This window comes from Malurus melanocephalus, unplaced genomic scaffold (genome assembly GCF_030028575.1).
Source record: "Malurus melanocephalus ecotype Western Australia unplaced genomic scaffold, MMel_1.1 scaffold_506, whole genome shotgun sequence".
Taxonomy (NCBI): domain Eukaryota; kingdom Metazoa; phylum Chordata; class Aves; order Passeriformes; family Maluridae; genus Malurus; species Malurus melanocephalus.
The window spans coordinates 342,283-359,998 of record NW_026623738.1 but is presented as its reverse complement, the minus strand read 5'-3'; the positions used below and the strand labels follow the sequence as shown (position 1 = coordinate 359,998).

General features: G+C 41.4%; 1 protein-coding gene across 5 annotated transcripts in view; it reads right to left on the bottom strand.

Moving 5' to 3' along the window:
- Positions 1-2,717: 2,717 nt before the first annotated feature.
- Positions 2,718-17,716, bottom strand: part of KANK1 (KN motif and ankyrin repeat domains 1) — a 113,798-nt gene continuing 98,799 nt past the window's right edge. For all 5 annotated transcript variants that reach the window (XM_057381358.1, XM_057381359.1, XM_057381361.1 and 2 more), the window contains 9 exons: positions 16,905-17,123; positions 15,962-16,070; positions 14,780-14,989; positions 12,744-12,831; positions 9,853-10,072; positions 7,064-7,206; positions 6,324-6,524; positions 4,312-4,410; positions 2,718-3,703 (listed from right to left, as the gene is read on the bottom strand). In XM_057381358.1, the coding sequence (XP_057237341.1) occupies positions 3,641-3,703; positions 4,312-4,410; positions 6,324-6,524; positions 7,064-7,206; positions 9,853-10,072; positions 12,744-12,831; positions 14,780-14,989; positions 15,962-16,070; positions 16,905-17,123 (1,352 nt within the window). In that variant the 3' untranslated portion in view covers positions 2,718-3,640. The remainder of the gene's footprint in view (positions 3,704-4,311; positions 4,411-6,323; positions 6,525-7,063; positions 7,207-9,852; positions 10,073-12,743; positions 12,832-14,779; positions 14,990-15,961; positions 16,071-16,904; positions 17,124-17,716) is intronic.

The following is a 17,716-nucleotide window of genomic DNA, read 5'->3' as shown; positions in this document are numbered from 1 at the left end:
GCATAACACAACAGCCTACTTCACCATACAGCTAAAATTGGGGATACTTTGCTTTAACAAGGCATTTTATCTCATGAAAAGGAGATTTTGAGGCAAAACTGAGTATGGCACAGAAATATGGCACATTTTCTGAAGCTGTGGGCAGTTAGTTTCTTTTGCTTACCAGGAAAAAGGCATCTAAATAAATCCAGGCACTCCAGGTGGCATAATCTGACACTTGTGTTAGGGTGGTTGGATTCCTCCCCAGATTTCTGTTGCTTAGAAAATGTTTTAATTTGTGATATACTARTTTTGTTCAGGAGTAGGGGAAGAAAACAAAAGAAAAAAAGGAAGGAACATTTATTCCACATTACTCTTTGTATACTTTTTTTGCAGGTTTAAAAAAAAAAAAAAGTTATCAAAGTACATTTGGTCAATCTCCCTATGTCATTAGTCACTAAATTACTGAGTCAGTTGTTTTAAACTCTTCTATGGTAGCTGCACATCCAGGAATCCCACCATGCTCAGGACTCCCATTGCTTTATGGAGGGAAGAGGCAGAAACCTGTTCCAACATGGAAAATAACAGTCATGGCCCTCTGCTCTGGAAAGCTAATTCATGGGCATTTCACATTCTTTTWTTTAGCTCCAGTATGTACGAAGAGGGGGGTTAGGCTACAGTGTGTACAAACAGCATGTGCAAATGAAGCACAGYATCGAGGTACTAGCACAGCAACAGAGAGATCATAGTTTAAAAAACTACTTTGGGGGCAAAGACCTATTAGATACGTTACTAATTAACCTATTTCCTACAGCAATACAGAGRCACTACTAAAGAGGACATTACCAGATGGCTCAGCAGACTTTTTATCGAAGTCAGACTTYGGAGCATGAGCTACATGTTTTAAAACTGCCATCATAATGTGACAGAATCACAGCATATCTCGAGTTGGAACAGACACATAAAGTCTAACTCCCTGTTTKTTAAAGACTACCTAAAACCACTGTCATCAGAGAAAAGCCAGAGTTAAATTTACAATCTCTAGGTCACTTAAAAAAGCACAAGTAGTGTAGTTTTGGTTAACCCACTGCTTAATGAATATTACATTCTTGGTAAAACTGAAATTAGAAACCTCTTCCTGCTCCAAATTCTGTCCTGGCAGAATGTCTCTCCACTAGGCAGGAATTTAATCCATGAGATATAGGCAAGCATGTATAAGTAAGTGAGRTGGATTTTCTGTAAAATTAGATTAAGTTCTGGAGAAAGATTAAAGCAGTCATCCATTTTGTCCACTTCATCAGCTTGATTTGTTTATCTCTAGCACTGTGTGTATTTTAAACTCATGAAGACAAGAACAGATTATCTTGACTTTGCTTTCCAGACAGTTGTTTTAACTGGAGAAGGAGATGGCACATCAACAGATCTGAGAATGACTCAAAAGCAACTCTTGCCATGCCCAAGCCAGGGAGATCCAACTCACACTCCTTCTGCTTAACAATAAAACCACCCATCTCCTAAGTGAATGAGGAATTAATTGGGAACCCTGCGCTGCTGTTGTGTACTTTGTGCAACAGTCTCAGGTCATTGGATGGATGCCTGTTTGCAGCACAGCTCAGCTCCCTGCTACACAGGACAGCCTGCACCCACTGACTCTCGACAGATGGCAAGTGAGGGACATTTTTTTATTTTTAGCCACTGCTGCTCTTTGCTGTCAGTCTTGTGTCAGGGGGAAGACCTTACTTTAATTTGGCTTGCTGCACCTCTATAGCTAGGATGCAGGATCCAGGTGAGAGAGCATCCACACATTACTAGACGCTAAGTGAAGAGTGAGAAGAAAAGTTGGCCAGAGGGGTGCAAGAGTAAAAACTGACTGACCTCAAGGGGCAGGGGTGTTTGTTTGGGACCACCATGCTRTGTCCCCTGTACAGAGCTACTTTACTTGCCCTTTGCCCAGAAGACATTCCCAAGGACTGGGGTACTAGCCTGGCACTGGTTATCACACAGTACCTCCAGTGCTGGGCCACACCAGGTCTGACAAAGCTCACAGAAACTTTTGGGCAGCCAAGCCACCAGCTCAACCACCAACTGGGAATGTCTTCAGTGGATCCCTCTTCCAAAGGGACTGTGTAGGAAAAGCTGCTGGATAAGGACTACGGGAGAGAAGGACAAAGGACAGAGAGTAACAGAACTGTCGGATCCCTTGAAGAAAGGCCCTGAGGTGTGTTTCTGTCCCATCAGGTAGGYTGGAACTGACAAGGATACACAGGCACCAGCTTAGGACTTGCTTCAATACCATCTAAAAATTTATTGACTTGCGTCAATACCATCTACCCTTCACCACCCTGCTGGACTGTTTGTAAGATAACGCTCAAAGGCTTTTACTTCAGTTGATAACTACTTATCAGTTCAAGTAAACTCCTTGAACACAGTCTTTGACACCTCCCCAAGATGCTTCACATGGCTGAGAGAGTTCACTTCTTACCCAAACAGCAAAGGGTGCAGCCTTGGCAGCAAACACAAGACCAGCAAAGGCCGATCATTTTGGGCAAAGCTTTCTTCCAGTCAGCGGGAAAAAAACCCCATGTGGGCACTGATGCTGCTCTYATCAGCAGCCCCCCAAGGGTTGAACTGTCCAGTTCTCCCTGCCTTGATTTACCTATACCGCTTGTTTTCCTGCTGCAGTTGTAATGTGCAGCATTTCTGGACGATGACAAATCACAAGTAAAACAGGAGAGGAGTAAAACAGCATAATGAAATTTATTCTGAAAATATGGCAAGAGTCTAAGGCACTTCAAACATTTCAGTACACTTGACTAAAGTGAATGTGACAAGGTAATAGCATTCCATAAATACGCACCAAGAACTACACTCAATTCCACTCAAGGGGAATATACAGCTGGTACCTCTAATTTTATTCTCCAATAAACATGTATGGAGCTTATAGACTGACACAGTTAATAAAAATATGGTAACAGAACATGTAATTCTTCATGTAGGTTTTAATTATTAAGGAATATAAAATGTTGAAAATACTGTGTGAGTTAATTTTATAGATACTAGTATCTTTTATATAAAAAGTTATACATTATCCCCAATTAGCAACAACTTATTTAGTGAACTTCAGACCTGACAAGAGGCTCTATCCCCAATACCTACCCACTCACCCACCAGCTCAAGATCCACGGAGCTGACTACATAAGCAACTGTAACTTCCGAATTTTAAAGTAATTAAAACATGAAAATCATGTTGGAATGAAATTTATGAAAAGTTTACTGTGATGAAGTCTAGGCACAGTAAATACATTTTAGAATGACTAAAAATATGCCACTGGGACACCCCTGGATGGATAGCTTTAGAAGTCTTAGTCTGGACATACGAAAGGATAATCTACAACAAAGAAAAACAGGATTTATGCCAGTGTACAGAAAGATGAGTACGTGAGCAAAAGAACAGTTCTGGCAAAGGTTCTCCACTGAGCACTACTTAACTATCTGCTTGCTTCAAGTTTACAGTTTTCTATCTTTAGCACTAGATCTCTGCTTTCACTTTGCTGGTGAGCTCAGGCACAAGACAATTACATTCAGTATCTGTCTCAGTAAAATAGTAATATTTAGCAGCTTAAAGATGGCGTAGAGATTTTTTACAGGTATTTATACACTACTACTCAAACGTGGCTCTGTGGGTAGGACCAGGAGATGTCCTTCTGCTAAGGCGAGGAGTGCCCTAAAAAAGAAGAAAGAACAGTTTATCAAGGAGAAATTAATCCAGCCAGCTGATAGAAAACACAACACTCACTCTGTTCAATCCCTTATCTTTAATTGTACAGATAATTTTTTTTAGTTTTAGGAAGAAAAGTGCTAGCTATCATACGGCCTACTAAGCCAGAGTGCATGTTGTTTAGACAGTGAAATGTTTAGCAGCAGTTTATCAGGAGACTGAGTCAGGGCTAGAGAAGAGGTGGACAGCTGCCAAAACACCTAGAACAGCTGTGTTTCAGTTTCCAGMTCAATAATTATCATTACACTGATACAAGAGCACCTCTGCACCCTAGCCAGAATCAGTGAACCTTGCTAATGAGCTATCTGTACCCCTTGGTAACTGAGAGGAGAAGCACGAGCTATCCCTCAGCCAGGCTTCAACCTTTTGCAGTCAACATGTATTTTAAAAGTACATTCCACTCACCAGCACAGAAATTATCTTGTGAATAAACTCAAAATTTCATGTGCTGTATTTCTACACAGCKGTCAGGGAGTAAATTTCTTGTTTACATTTTACTATTACGTTCAGGAGCAGCAAGTTAGAACATAAACTACAGGAGGTTGTGTACTAACCGGTGACTGGGTTTTGGAAAAGTTGACATGGGCGTAAAGGAGAACTGCTATGTCCTTATGTCCAGCTTCCAGGGCTATTGAAAGTGCTGTACTGCCATCCTGAGAGAAGAAATGAAGAAATTAAGAGAATTAGTGCTTGTATGCTTTAACACATCTCCTGAAAGTCTGATCAGGCCACAGAGAAAATTAAGCGGAGGCCCTGCTCATACAGACAGGTTAATTTAGAGTCTTGTTTAATTTCTTTTATTTTAAGCTTTGCATTGCTGTTTTATGAGGCAATCCAATTGTCAGAGCCTCATAATTTCTCTCAATGAGGAGTCTGGATTATTGCTGTGAATGAATGAGCGCATCATTATCACATCAATGTTACATGTAGTGCTATGTAAGACCAGTGATTTCAGAAGATTGGACTGTCTCAGAGAAACTACAGTGTCAGTAGCAAGCAGAAGAGAYGATAAGGGAGGGGAAAACGCAAATCAAATATAATGATAATTGCTGTTAAAATGGTAATTGTGTATTATGATGTGAACTTGCAGCTTGATTCACTACCTGGCTTTTGACTCTTTGCACATAAAAGTTTCTACAATAATGCCAGCATCTGAAATGTCTCAGAGGGAAGAAGCAGACATTCCAGCCACTGCCGTAGCTCTGGTATGGAATGGCACCAGTTTTCAAAAGATAAACTTTTTTGCTAGGAAGGGACTCGATGGACGGCGTCCACATGGAAGATCTTCTTATGAGACTAAAGGGACCAATTATACATAAATCTAATTGTCCTGAGCAGACAGGGAGTTAGAAGAACTACCTACTACAATGTGATACAATGCACCACAGATGCACAGCAAACACTCCCTGGTCAACAAGAGTTCTTAGAGAAAGAGATGGCTGAATCACTGCATCACACATTAGTAGGATGATGCTCAGCTTACTACTGAYCATTCAGACTGGACAAGCATCACTGTGACACTCAGAATAGCTAGGGGAATGCTAAAAATCTCAATCTCACAGCAGACAAGCCCACGAATACGCAGCAGTCAAACTGCYCTTGGGAAACTATCAAACTGGCCACAGGAATAGTTAAGTAGAATGTCCCCATAAAGACTGTAATTATTGATTTTGTATCTAATAGTGCTAACAGCATCCAAAAAGCAGTAACCTAGATTGGCCCCTAAAGTGTTGGTTAGACTGAGCTGTTCATTTTCCCCTCAAGCCAGATGTTACACACCACTAGCACTATGAGCAACTGAGCTGCCTCTGCAGCAGCTGCATGACTGAGGAGAAATGATGTCTTTGCCTCTCTGCAATAGTTTCAACAAATAACCACCCACGGCCCTCCCAAATCCCAAACCCAGGCTCCATTTCAGTGTCCAGTGGGTAAAGCAACAGTGAAAAAGGAGAATTACCCAATAAATGCTTTTAACAGAACATAGTACTGGCAAGAAAAGATAAGTCAGTGCTTTCAAGCTTGAGAAGTCTATAGATCGAACTGTCTGCTGACAGTTTGAGCTGCAAGGATTCCTGCAGACAAGAAATATGCAAGTGTCTCACTTGGCACTGAAGTCACAGTCTGTTTATTGTCAGGACAATGTAGCTTCATGACTAAGACCAAACTCGCAGTCTCAAAAGTCATGGTGTAGGTACAGTGCAAACTGTCAATGGAACTACAGGGGTGATGTTTGCCATGGGCACAGGAAAGCAACACAGCGAGGCCTTAAGTCACCAGATAAGGTCCTAATTGAAAACTGGAAAACTCCTTTKAAAGGGGGAAGGAATGTGAGAAGGAAAGATGTTTTACTATGAGCTAACAAATGTTTTCCTCTGTTCTGGCCACTAAGCACCTATAGCTAACCACAGAAATCGCTGCCAGGTAGGTCTGTTATGAAAGTAAAAACACTAGCCAAATAATCACAGCACTTGCTACCATTAAGCAGAAGATTCATGTGGTTGGTACTTTGGCACTCTGAGTCAGACATTCACCCAATAYGTTTCAGAAGCACTGAAAGGCAACTCACATTATCCTCCAGGGTGCTGTTACATCCAGACTGAGCCAGCAGAAGTTTGACAATCTCCACATGCCCGTGCTCGCTAGCACACATCAGAGCTGTAGAGCCCTCATCATCCTGGATATTGACATCTGCACCACAGGCCAGTAAAGCTTTAACCATGTCTATCCGGCCATGACTCACAGCCAGCATCAGTGCCGTCTGACCAGCCTGYAGAGACAAGACAGAAACCCAAGTAACTACAGAGGCACTCCGTGACAAAGCATGAACACTCTTTTTTTGGGGATACTGTGTTCCTTCTGGGGAAAAAAAAAGTTATCTTGAACAGTACTGTCAAGGCTTTGATTGCTGTTATTTAAACACCTTTTATGGATCATATATCCCACATTCACATRGCTATTTATTGAATTAATGGAATATATCAAATCTATTTTCAGGCATGTGTAGTTCTTTCAGAGGAGCTAAAAGCTGCAGAATGTGTAAATGCTGCTCAAAATGCAGTAATAGCTCTTTCACACAATAATCAAACCTTYGTTTTTAGAAGAGGTCCAGACCTGAGGCTTGACTGTTCTTCCACAGTTCAATTTTGTACACAGCAATCGAAAACATACATAAAAACCCCACAAATTATGAAAGCAAATGAGAGCAATATTTGAACCAGTAAAGCAGAGATGGGACCATAGAATGAATAATAAAAAGGCACAGGAGTACAGCAGTAGGAACTGTGCCTCATGAACCATTTGACTGACCTGGCTGGCTTTAGCATTCACATCCCCACAGCTGAACAGTTCTTCCACTATCCTCATGTCCTTCTCTGCTTCCACAGCTGCAAGTGCAGCAAGCATGATGGGGGTATAACCAGCCTTGTTCTGATGATTTACATTACAGACATCTGCAGAGGGATGACATAATTTCTTCAGAAAACAAGAACCCAAAAAGCAGTAATTGTGCTAATCAACTGAATAAACTGTTAGTAGAACAGCCTATAAAAAGAAAAAGTAGCAACTGCTTTCATAATGGATGCAATTCAAGAGAAGGTGGAGAAGAAAAAAATAAACAGAGGAGCTCTTGAGCCTGAGAAAGAAAATAATTCTTTTGTACTATGTGTACAACTCAAGAGAGAGCACAAAGACATTTTATATGTTATCATTTAGGGCTTTATTTGTACACTTGTTTTTCCTTTTGTAAAAGCAAGTGGTTYGAAATTTTACACCATATCCAGAAATAGATCAGGAAAGTCCTTAAGCTCTTCTGTTAAGGGCATCCACACTACAGAATAAAAACGGTTCAGCAACATGGTCARTGCAAAAGTTATTCCTCTTCAGCATAAACATATTCCTGCCTGGAAAATGGCATTRTTTTAAATATCTGCAAGTATACTTCAACATATTTTGGAGCTGCCAAAAGCCATCCTATTAAATTAAAGACTGCTACCAGTTCTACAGTGCATTTGACCATGAACAAAACTGCTCTGGGAACAAATACAGGCAAGTCCTCTGACCAGTGCCAGCAACTGGCAACCATTCTCCTTTTTGTTCAAACCTTGCCTCCAGTCTGTCTCTGTTCCTAAAATTCTGCAGAAATTCTGCAGGGCTTATTGATTTACTGGGCAGCAGGGTTTTCAGTGTGCTCATCAGTGTATTGGGAAGCAGGGACTCAGATTTACATAAACATTATCTACAGACTAGGGGTTAAATGGCACCACAGATATCTTATCAAGCAAAAATAGTTTAGGAAATTCTTCACTCTTGTTGCCAACAGATTTTTGTTCCAGTGAAAAGAATATTTCAGAAGCAATGCAACTGTAGATGTAAGATACTGCACATTTTTTWCACGTTCAGTAGACATCAGTGGTAATACCTTATAACCAGTAGCCCAGTACTACTTTCAGACATCATTTCTGTGRAGCTACTGAAGCCAGAGAATACAACACTCTGCTACATGCATTACATCATGAGTAATTAATGACTTTTGGAAGTTGTGTGCTCCTACTCTTGACTAGCCTACTTCAGCAGAGTCTGTTTTCTGAGGTCGCATTCAGCTCCTTTTCTAAATGGCTAATGAGCAAAACTGTTCTTCTCTTTGTTCTCTTGATGACTCTGCTCATGCGATGGAGGATTCTCTCATCTTGTCCACTGCTCCCACYAAACACAAACACAGAGATCTTAGAATAAGAATCTACCTGTGACATAACCACACTGTAAAACTGACCACAGCGACCATTCAGACRCAGTTCAGAGGAACACTGTTGAAACCTGAAGTAATTTCCCTATCTGCAAACATTTTCCAAGTGCTGGCATGAGCAGTGTTCATCTGCACAGAGAACTAGTCATGATTGTTAGATTTTACAGGTAACACCCCTGGTGTCCACAGGCATACAGTAGCTGCCACAACCTACAGGAGTCCTGACTTCCAGCAAGAGATGAGCRTGTTCCTGCTGCTCTGAGACACCTAGGGAAGCAGAGGGGCAGCTCCCTCCCATCACACTGTGCTACAGAGCCAGCCTGCCCTTGTTTCACCACACTCCTGACATTCCCTGCATTCCTCTGCTGTGACTCACTCTTCCCAAACAGACTGCCTTCAAAAGAACCAGAGATTTCAAAGTGCTTTCCTGCCGAGGAAGTCTCTGCAAGTGTGACACATATGCTAAGTTATCAAAGCTGAGATTTGTATCATTAATATCCGTGTTTATMTGATGCTACCCTTCTGGATTTATGAATATTGCTTGGCTTACACTCCAGACATGTCACTGGCCTAGTTAAACTTTCACAACCATGAAAGACAGGTTTTATAACTAGTTTAGAGAAACAAACTTCAGTCATGGAGCAAAGCTAGGATTAAACAGATAAAACTTCCAGCCAGTTGGGACCAGTTTCAACGTGTGATACCTCCTGCTGGATGCCATCTRGCACCTGGGTGTGGGGAGCAGATGCTCCAGAGTCTCCACTTTGCCACTACCCTCTCTGCATGGTGTTGCAAGGGGATTGAGAAGAGGAAGCAACAAAAACATCTACATGAAGCATCAACACATTGCTCATGGACTAGGAAAATGCTCTTCTGTGACAGAATGCCACATTGCTCCAGTTTCTAACAAAAGCAGCAGAGATGAATCAAGGTGGTGGCCAGGAAAAGCTTCTGCTCTAACAAGACAAAGCTGGACTAGTTTGAGTGCTTAAGACAGGTATTTATACCTCAATGCATCTTCCTCCATCAGCACCCTACAGTGCTGAGCAGCAGCTGTGCTGCCTTCAGAGAAAACTGCTAGAGGCAGTGCTGCTGAACCTGGGACTATAGTCCAAGAGTCAGGAATCTATTAACTTACTTGAATGTTTTTTTAACTTCTTCARGAAACATCACCTCCAAAGCTCATACTAGAAAGAAAGACCCTAGACTACTGATGTGAGCCACCGTATAACTGTTAACACTTARAACACCTGCTGGAAGAAGACCAAACTTGACCTCTAGTCCATCATAAATTTCACCCATGAGAATTGCAAAACCAAGAATAATTAAAAAAAAATCCATAAAGCAAACCTACTTGCATCCAGAAGAAGCTTTACAATTTCAAAGTTAGAATGTGAGACACTGTAATGCAGAGCTGTGTTTCCATTTCCATCTGCCATGTTGATTATATGTCTGAGGACAGCAGGAGAAATCTCTTCAAAAGCAGTTATGTAGTCTCCAACCATTTCAGGGACAGCTGACTTCTGACTTGAGACACGAAACCACTCATGCTGGATGGTATTTAAACAAAACCTCTGCCAAAACCAAGACAGAAAAAATTACATATGGACAATCTATTTAAAGGACTTTCCATCCCMCAAGTTAGAAATGCAGGTCAAGCCATTTTTAGTCCAATGTGGGAAGAAAGTATTCAGATCACAAACAAGACGTAAAGACTGAAGCTTCCCCTCTCACTAAAGCCCACTTTAAAACACCAATTGTTYACTTCTTGTCACTCCACCCGACTTTCAGGAATAGTTCACCTCTGAAGCCACAGAATTTCAGGACTTCCAGAATTAACCGTTTTCGAATACGGTGAAAAGACTTGAGTAACAATTTCCATCAAATATTTAACTGTATTTATGAATCACTGATAAACAGAAGATCTTCTCACTGGACTTACAACAGCAGCATGCTAAATCAATTAGACCCAGTTCCGAGGCACAGATTATCAAATGCACAAAGTATACGAGAACTAGCTGGACAGAAGTTCTGAAGTAGAAGAATCATTACAGATGATTACAAACTGAACTCAAGACAACAACATCACACTGTAAGGTAAAAGGCAAATACTGTTTTGGGGTGAATAAACTGATTTTCAGCTTTCATGGCATGTGATGCAGCTCCTTCTTTATGCCTAGTACTGTGAGGACAACAGATGAACTATTTTGTCTGGTCTGATCACTGAGTGACATAAGAGATTTGGCTGAAACAGTTTCGAAGATAAGCACCAAGAATGAAAAGAAGTCAAGGAAATCAGACCTACTGGACAGAGAAGGACTGGAGATGCTCTGCTGAAAGAACTGCCGGGGAAAGAAACCCTGTAATAGCTGTTGCAGAAGAAAAAGGAAGAACCTGTTCTTCACCTGAAGGTTGGCTGGCCATAGTAATAAGAGATTTTAGTTGCAATGGGAAGATGCAGTCTACATATTCAGAATAAACCTCCCCAATGGTATGAACCAAGAGTGGAGGAGTGGAAGCSTCTTGGGCCTGGTGACTTTGCTGTGAAAAAAGTGGGTAGAGCAGATCTCACTGGGAGCCACGAACGCTTCCACAGTCACTGCCAGCTCTGACTTYGAGACATTTTCTCTAATCTGGAAGGACCACCAAATCCTCCTCATAAACCCTCACCTGCAAGGTGACCAATAAATTCAAGGCAATTTTGCTGAGAAGACACTGAGAAAGCTTCTCAAGCCTCCATGGAAAACACACCAATAGCTCTAGAGGCGGCCTGTGTCTGGTAAAGAGAAAATATTCTACACACACCACTACTAAACATATGTCTGTACTACATAAACTCATTTACAGCATATTCTACATCAGTGCTACTATAATRTGATGTATGCATTGTGAACATGCAGAGTTGAAATACAAAAGTGGCCATAAACTGACAAAATATAATTTTTCATATATTTTAGGCAGTACTGAGTGCAAAATGCAATGAAGAAACTATTTTTAGTCACACTGTCACACAYATTATTAAATAAAAAATACACTTTTTAAATTCAGTTAATCCACCACATTCAAAAAAGTGCAGCCCACAGTTCTTTCCAGTGTAAACAGCAACTACAAGAGCTGAGGATGCTGGAAGAGGCTGGCATAACTTATACATCCTTAGCTATTCTGACATTTAACCTGTTTGGACAAGACTTCTTTATCAGCAGATAGACAGAGGACAAGAGCTGATTAGTCTGTAGTTTCCACCTACAAAACACTGTGCTGGAAAACACTTTTGGCACAAAAAAGAAAAATGTAAATTCAAATTACACTTCCAAGGCAGAGATTACCTGGTTATGCCAATTCTGACACTTTCAATTCCAAGAAGGCCTAAAGCATTTGTTGTTTGAATGCCTAAACTACTCCTGAAGGACACACACAGAATTAAAAACTATCTGTATAAAACAACCTTTCAAAACATTGCCTGGACCATGATGTCAGAACTAAACACAGGCAATATTACTCTGTCATACAGACAATTTTATTGTCTTWAAGAAGCTGCAGATGCTCTATAGTAGAAAAGAATGACACTGAATTTGTCCATTTTACATCACTGCACAAGTGTAACAAATGCAACATGCAATTTCATGTCACTAAGTAATGTTYCTTGGCTTTCAGATCCTCTTTGCAGGGTAGCACAGGTAATGCCTGTGCATATGAAGCATTTCCATTTTTAAGGCAAATACAACTTTATTTCTTGAAACCTGAGTATTTCTTAAGTATTAACAATGACTCCTCCTTACTCTCTGCAGCACTAATAAAACCCACCAGTGCCGTAAACAAGACAAACAGCATCCCTGTGCTTAGAGGGAGGCAGATGACCTACTGTTTCAGAACAGACTCTGGGGATCTGTCAGAGGAAGCAACAGGCTCCTCACCCACTGCAGTCTCCTAATGTGGGGCCTGAGTGCTGCCCACAGCAGTGCTAAAGCAAAAATAACACAGGAATAACACAGGAATGCACAGGTGTGTTGAAACTGCACTTTCATGTTACCATTTCTTGTGTGTGCCTCGAGAGAACACTGCTGAAGCACATAAAGCACAAGAATATTCTCTGGATAAAAGTGTCCTGATAGAGCTTTGTGACTTTTGCCGATGAAATCCTCTTCTGCCTGGCCACTGTGGTGCTGATCCTGTAAAACTAGAAGCTACCCCTCCCTGAAATTTTTCTATTGCATCTGAGAGAGAATTTTGACCTGTATTGCTTACCACATCTTTGTTGGTTAATGCCTTGGGGTCATCAATGTTGTTTCTCAGCAGGTTACAGGCAGAAAGCATCTTTTCACTTAGCTCATATCTGAGGGAGACAGCAAAATACATGGCATATTTCCATTCTTCTCTTAGCATTTCAGTATGGAAGCATTTATTTTYCTGAAAATTCTCTGGAATAAAAGTTTCCAGGCAAGCTATCTGCTGCTACCATGCAGAAGCCACTTCTGGCAGCGCTTCCCATAGACCCTTCCTCCACACTGAATGGAGATGAGTGTGGGAGGAGCAACAGAAATGGAGAGTGAGAAACACATCATTTTGTGCTCTRAGACTTGGCAACCCTTCTAGTGGAAATTCCCACCTACTGCTGGGTCACTGCGGAGCATGCATTATATGCTGTGTGCTTTGATTACTTGATTAACAAGGAGAAATGCCAATATAGTTGTGACAGAAACAGAATTAAGCAGTGGGAAAYGCACAAGCGGTGCTTCCCKGCTAGCTCCCATTGCCTGGGACTAGCCTTTCTTATCCCACCCACTCTGGAAATCTACTCTCTTTCTATACCCCTCTTTAATTTTTACACTATTCCTTTGTCATTACAAATTTCAAAACTCAGGGTAGACTGAAAATAAGGTCAGTGCCTGTGCCACATCATACCATGCTGTGGCCAGCAACCATCTTTGCCTACAACCTACACAGAGGATAATGGTAATTTTTCCAGAAAATTCTCCCAAAAAGCAGAGAAGCTAACACACTTGTGTGTAAGGTGGGCATTTTAGTCCTCATGAGTTACAAGCCTGCTGCTAGTGCTTCCAGAGCAATGAAATWCTTCACCATTGCAAGGACTTTGGCCATGCATGGCCACATGCCCTGCCTCTTCCCCTCGGGGGGCATTGCCAGTGCAGTAAGCTTGGAAAGAACTGGCTCCTAAAGTACACATGGCTATCTAAGCTGTCCTGCTGCTCTGCTTCCTGATCACCCCTTGCTTGTGTAAATATAAATTAGAGAGCTCTTTTGAGAGACTGCCCATCTTTTTATGCCACCTGTAAAATAAYAGGCTATTCTGCAGTACTGTATCAAGTAAGCTCAGGGCACTTTGAAACACACAGCTTCAGGGCCTTCAAGCTCTTAATTACTAATTTCTGCATTTCTTTTATTTAACAGCTGACAATTACAGATAACTTGATGCTAAGCTACATCTTGAGTGAAACATGATACTAATTTTGTTTTGGCTCTTTTACTATTACTATTCCACCTACATAATTTTCCCAGTTAGCACACTGGCAAACCCATTATCTCTAAGATATCCCTTCACTGTCTCTGTTTATACTTCCTTTTGCCATTTGTTAACAAAGAATCAGTAAAAACTCATCCTGCTACTGCTTTCCATATGCCAAGAAAGTGCAGCCCAACACAGTCCATTACCAGCAACTGGGAAAGTACCTTAGGACATGAAATGCTGAACAAGAGTGGGACAGCAGCCTTAAAAGTATTATGGTACACAGCCTCATATCGTACATGATTTCAGGGTGGACAGTGTCCCCAGTGCAGCACCTCATCATTGCACTGAGCACCACCAGCCATGGCTGAGATGCAGTGGAAGGTGCCAATGCAAGATGCACTCCCAGCAGGCTGTGGACCTGGTGTGCATGGCTCAAGRTTAATTTGCTTGCTTACTGACTGTTTTACAGACCAGGACGTTAACAAGGCATTGCCTGCTCCCAAGCGAGTGCCATTTTGACCTGAGAGAGCCTCTGCTGGGGAAACCACCTGGGTCTTGCTGCTAATGAACCATTTAAAGTCAATGGGGTCAGCTACTGGAAAGGACGCCCTCTGACACCTTCTTCCTGCTTACACACAGTCATTTTGCCATGAAATTGCCTCTGTCTACCCACTCAAGAGGAGGGAAGTGGGCAGCAGTCAGCCAGCCATGGGACTTTTTCCATGAGCACAGGCACAACCACACAGCTTGCCCCATGCCACGAGGTGKAGATGACCTCCTCAGAGACACACTCTGGAGCGGGTGGGCAGCTTACCTCTCTCTGATTTCCACCTCCTCAGCCTCACACTCTGGGAGGGGACTGTCCTTCTCTGGCCCCACGGTGCAGACCTCTGCAGCATGGGGGGTGGGCTGCTTCTCATCTGTGTGCTGGTCACCAGGATACTCGTGGCCCTCRCACTCCTCCTCCGAATCTGAGGAGGAGCTCTCCTCGGAGCTGGAGTCATCGCTGGATGTGGTCTCATACCTATGGGGAGGACAGGCAGGGGTGCTTGCCTAGTGCCATTCAGCAGCAGTCAGTACCTGCTTGCACTGCCTTGCAACAGCTCAGCCCTCCTGTTTTCTACTCAGAGACCTCTTCTACTCACTGAACTCAGTGTTACTAGCAATTGACACTGTCATTATGTACACAGTGTGTAATGAAAGAACAACCTCTTTTAAACAGGAGCCTTAACATTTTGTCAGACTTTGCCTTATCCCCCTACATGAAATTACTTTGTTCAGGGTAAATTGTGTTGTTGCCTTACTAGGCAGGTATAAGCAGGGAAGCTAACAAACCTGTAATAACATGCCCCCATTATAAGTAATGATACTTTTAGCCAATATATAGGGAATTCAGTAACCGATCTACTTAGGCTATACACTGCGCAAAGCATTTGTATTAAAGAAATGCTGATCAGAGAAAGGGCTAAAAAGCTACATAAAAACATTTTGATGAAACCTTTTCAAAGGTCTTTGCAACATCCTGCAAAGTAGTATTTTAAAAGAAGGCAATTTTCCATACTATTCTCTATATTTGTACAGGAAGGTTTCTGTATCTAATACAAAGCCAGAAAAATTAATTATTGGGCAATGGCATCTCTTGCTGTATTGTTTAACAGTATACTGCTTTGCTTCTCTGTTGCCAAAGATATATATAAGTTTTCTTTACTAAAGCATTGCTTGAGAAATGTCCCCATAGCTGAGTTTTTAATTTTCCCCYGTTAAATGTGGCAGCAAGCTAATGTACAGGTATTTGAGACAAATGCCACATACAAATTGCAAGCACAAAAGGAAAGGAGTAGCTCAGCTGTTTCACTCTTCCTTCTGATCTTGTGCTCAGCAGGTGCACCTCAGCCTGAAGGACAGGCCAAACCTATGCATGTGCTTCTGAGTTCTTTCTCTTCTCCCCACTGTGGAAGTGCTTTAGTGGCAGGTATTTTGGAAACAGGTGTCTTACCCCCCATTAATGCCAACAAACTGCAGGTTCTTCTTGGTGTTGCTCAAATCCTTCTTTCCGTCCCTTTTCTTCATGATTGATTTGAGTGTGTTCTCATTATTTGTACATACTGTTAGAAAGGGAGACAAAGCACACATGTCAGTACAAATCTGTAGCCAGCTTTGTATGCAGCAGCATTAGGTGATATTTCAAAACAACTCTCTTATTTTTCAACAGCTCTCTGCTTACTATCTGAAGCTGGGTTTTCTAATATTTTTGTGCATACAGTCATGGTGTGCACATTGGAAATACAGAAAAACAGCTTCAAAATCAAATCTAGAAGCTAGTTAAGCCTAACTTTCTCATCTTCTAACATGCTAATTAAACTTCATGATACTTTAGAAAACTTTAAGAAAAGACATGGACTTTTTGTTTTTCTTCGCTATTTGTGAAAAACTTCTGACACTGAAATGTTAACGAAATCAGAATCCTTGGTATCACAGAGCAGCAGCTGCTTTCCAAAATGARCACATTAATATAAACATCATGTTTTACCACACAGACAGCATATTTAACAATAAACTATTTAACAGAGTGTGAAGGTTCAGTCAGCAATGGTCTTTCAGATTTAGTATTCATTGAAACAACTTTTAAACYAATCTCTATGCATAAGACAGGCTAGACATGCACAAAAATTTAAGTRGTTAAAAAAATAATAATTAACCCTTTATCTTTCAGTACATTTTTTTATGAAGTCACTAAATAGCATTTCACTGATGCGCTTACAGTCTGCTGTTTAAAACCTAACCGCTACCTGCAGACACAGRGTGTCACACTGAGACCTTCGCCTTAGCTGATCTTTTCCTGGTTTTGCATTTTTGAGAATACTGAAAGCCTTCTTTAACTGTGTTTCATATTCAGACTCCACCAGCATAATGAAAGGTGAATGTGAGCCAGTTATTACCATAGAGACCTGAGGCAAGCTGATCATCTGTCAGGTTAATTGGAGCAAGAGCTTTATCCTGAGAAGAAAAAGCCTTCCTTCCCCGAACAGCTTCCACCAGGGGAGTCTTCTTCTCCTCCTGAGCGGRCACAATGTCCTGCTCCAATTTCAGTGTTCGCAAATTTGAAGTTAAGTGTGTGTTTGCAAGTTGGCCATGAGGGATGTACTCCAAAGTAGCACCTGCCAAAAAAGACAGTAGGCRTCACAGAGGAGTCAGACAAAAATATTTCCATCCATTCTGTGATCAACAGAAATAAACCCAAACTGTAAAAAAAAGGGTGATGATTGTGCTTTAAAATCCTCTTTTTCGAGGACCTAATAGAAAAATGACTGTGATCATTTTCAGAAAATGCAAAAAAAAGGCTGTGAGTTCTTTTGATAAAAACATACAATACAAGGACAAGCTATAAAGATATTGGCTTTAAAATGCAGAAAAGAAATGGTCCTTCCTTTTCCTTCTCTTTCAGTATGAGCAGTGACCTCAACTCCTGCCATCCTGGCTCAGGGTAGACTCACTGAACTGCTACTCCATGACATGCCTGAAGAGCACAGCATGTTCACAGGCTCTGCAGGCTCATTTTGCAAGAACAGCAATCTTTCTATCACACTTGTTTTTTAAAAAATGTCCTTTTCCATGAAAGCAGAAATTTTTCAGGAAATTTTCCTTTTTTTTCCAGTACTCTGACTAATTTTGAAAGCTATGTGCTTTGGCCAGTTACTGAGACAACTGCAATGTGAACTCCCACACACTACAGTTCTTGCTTTTTTTTTTT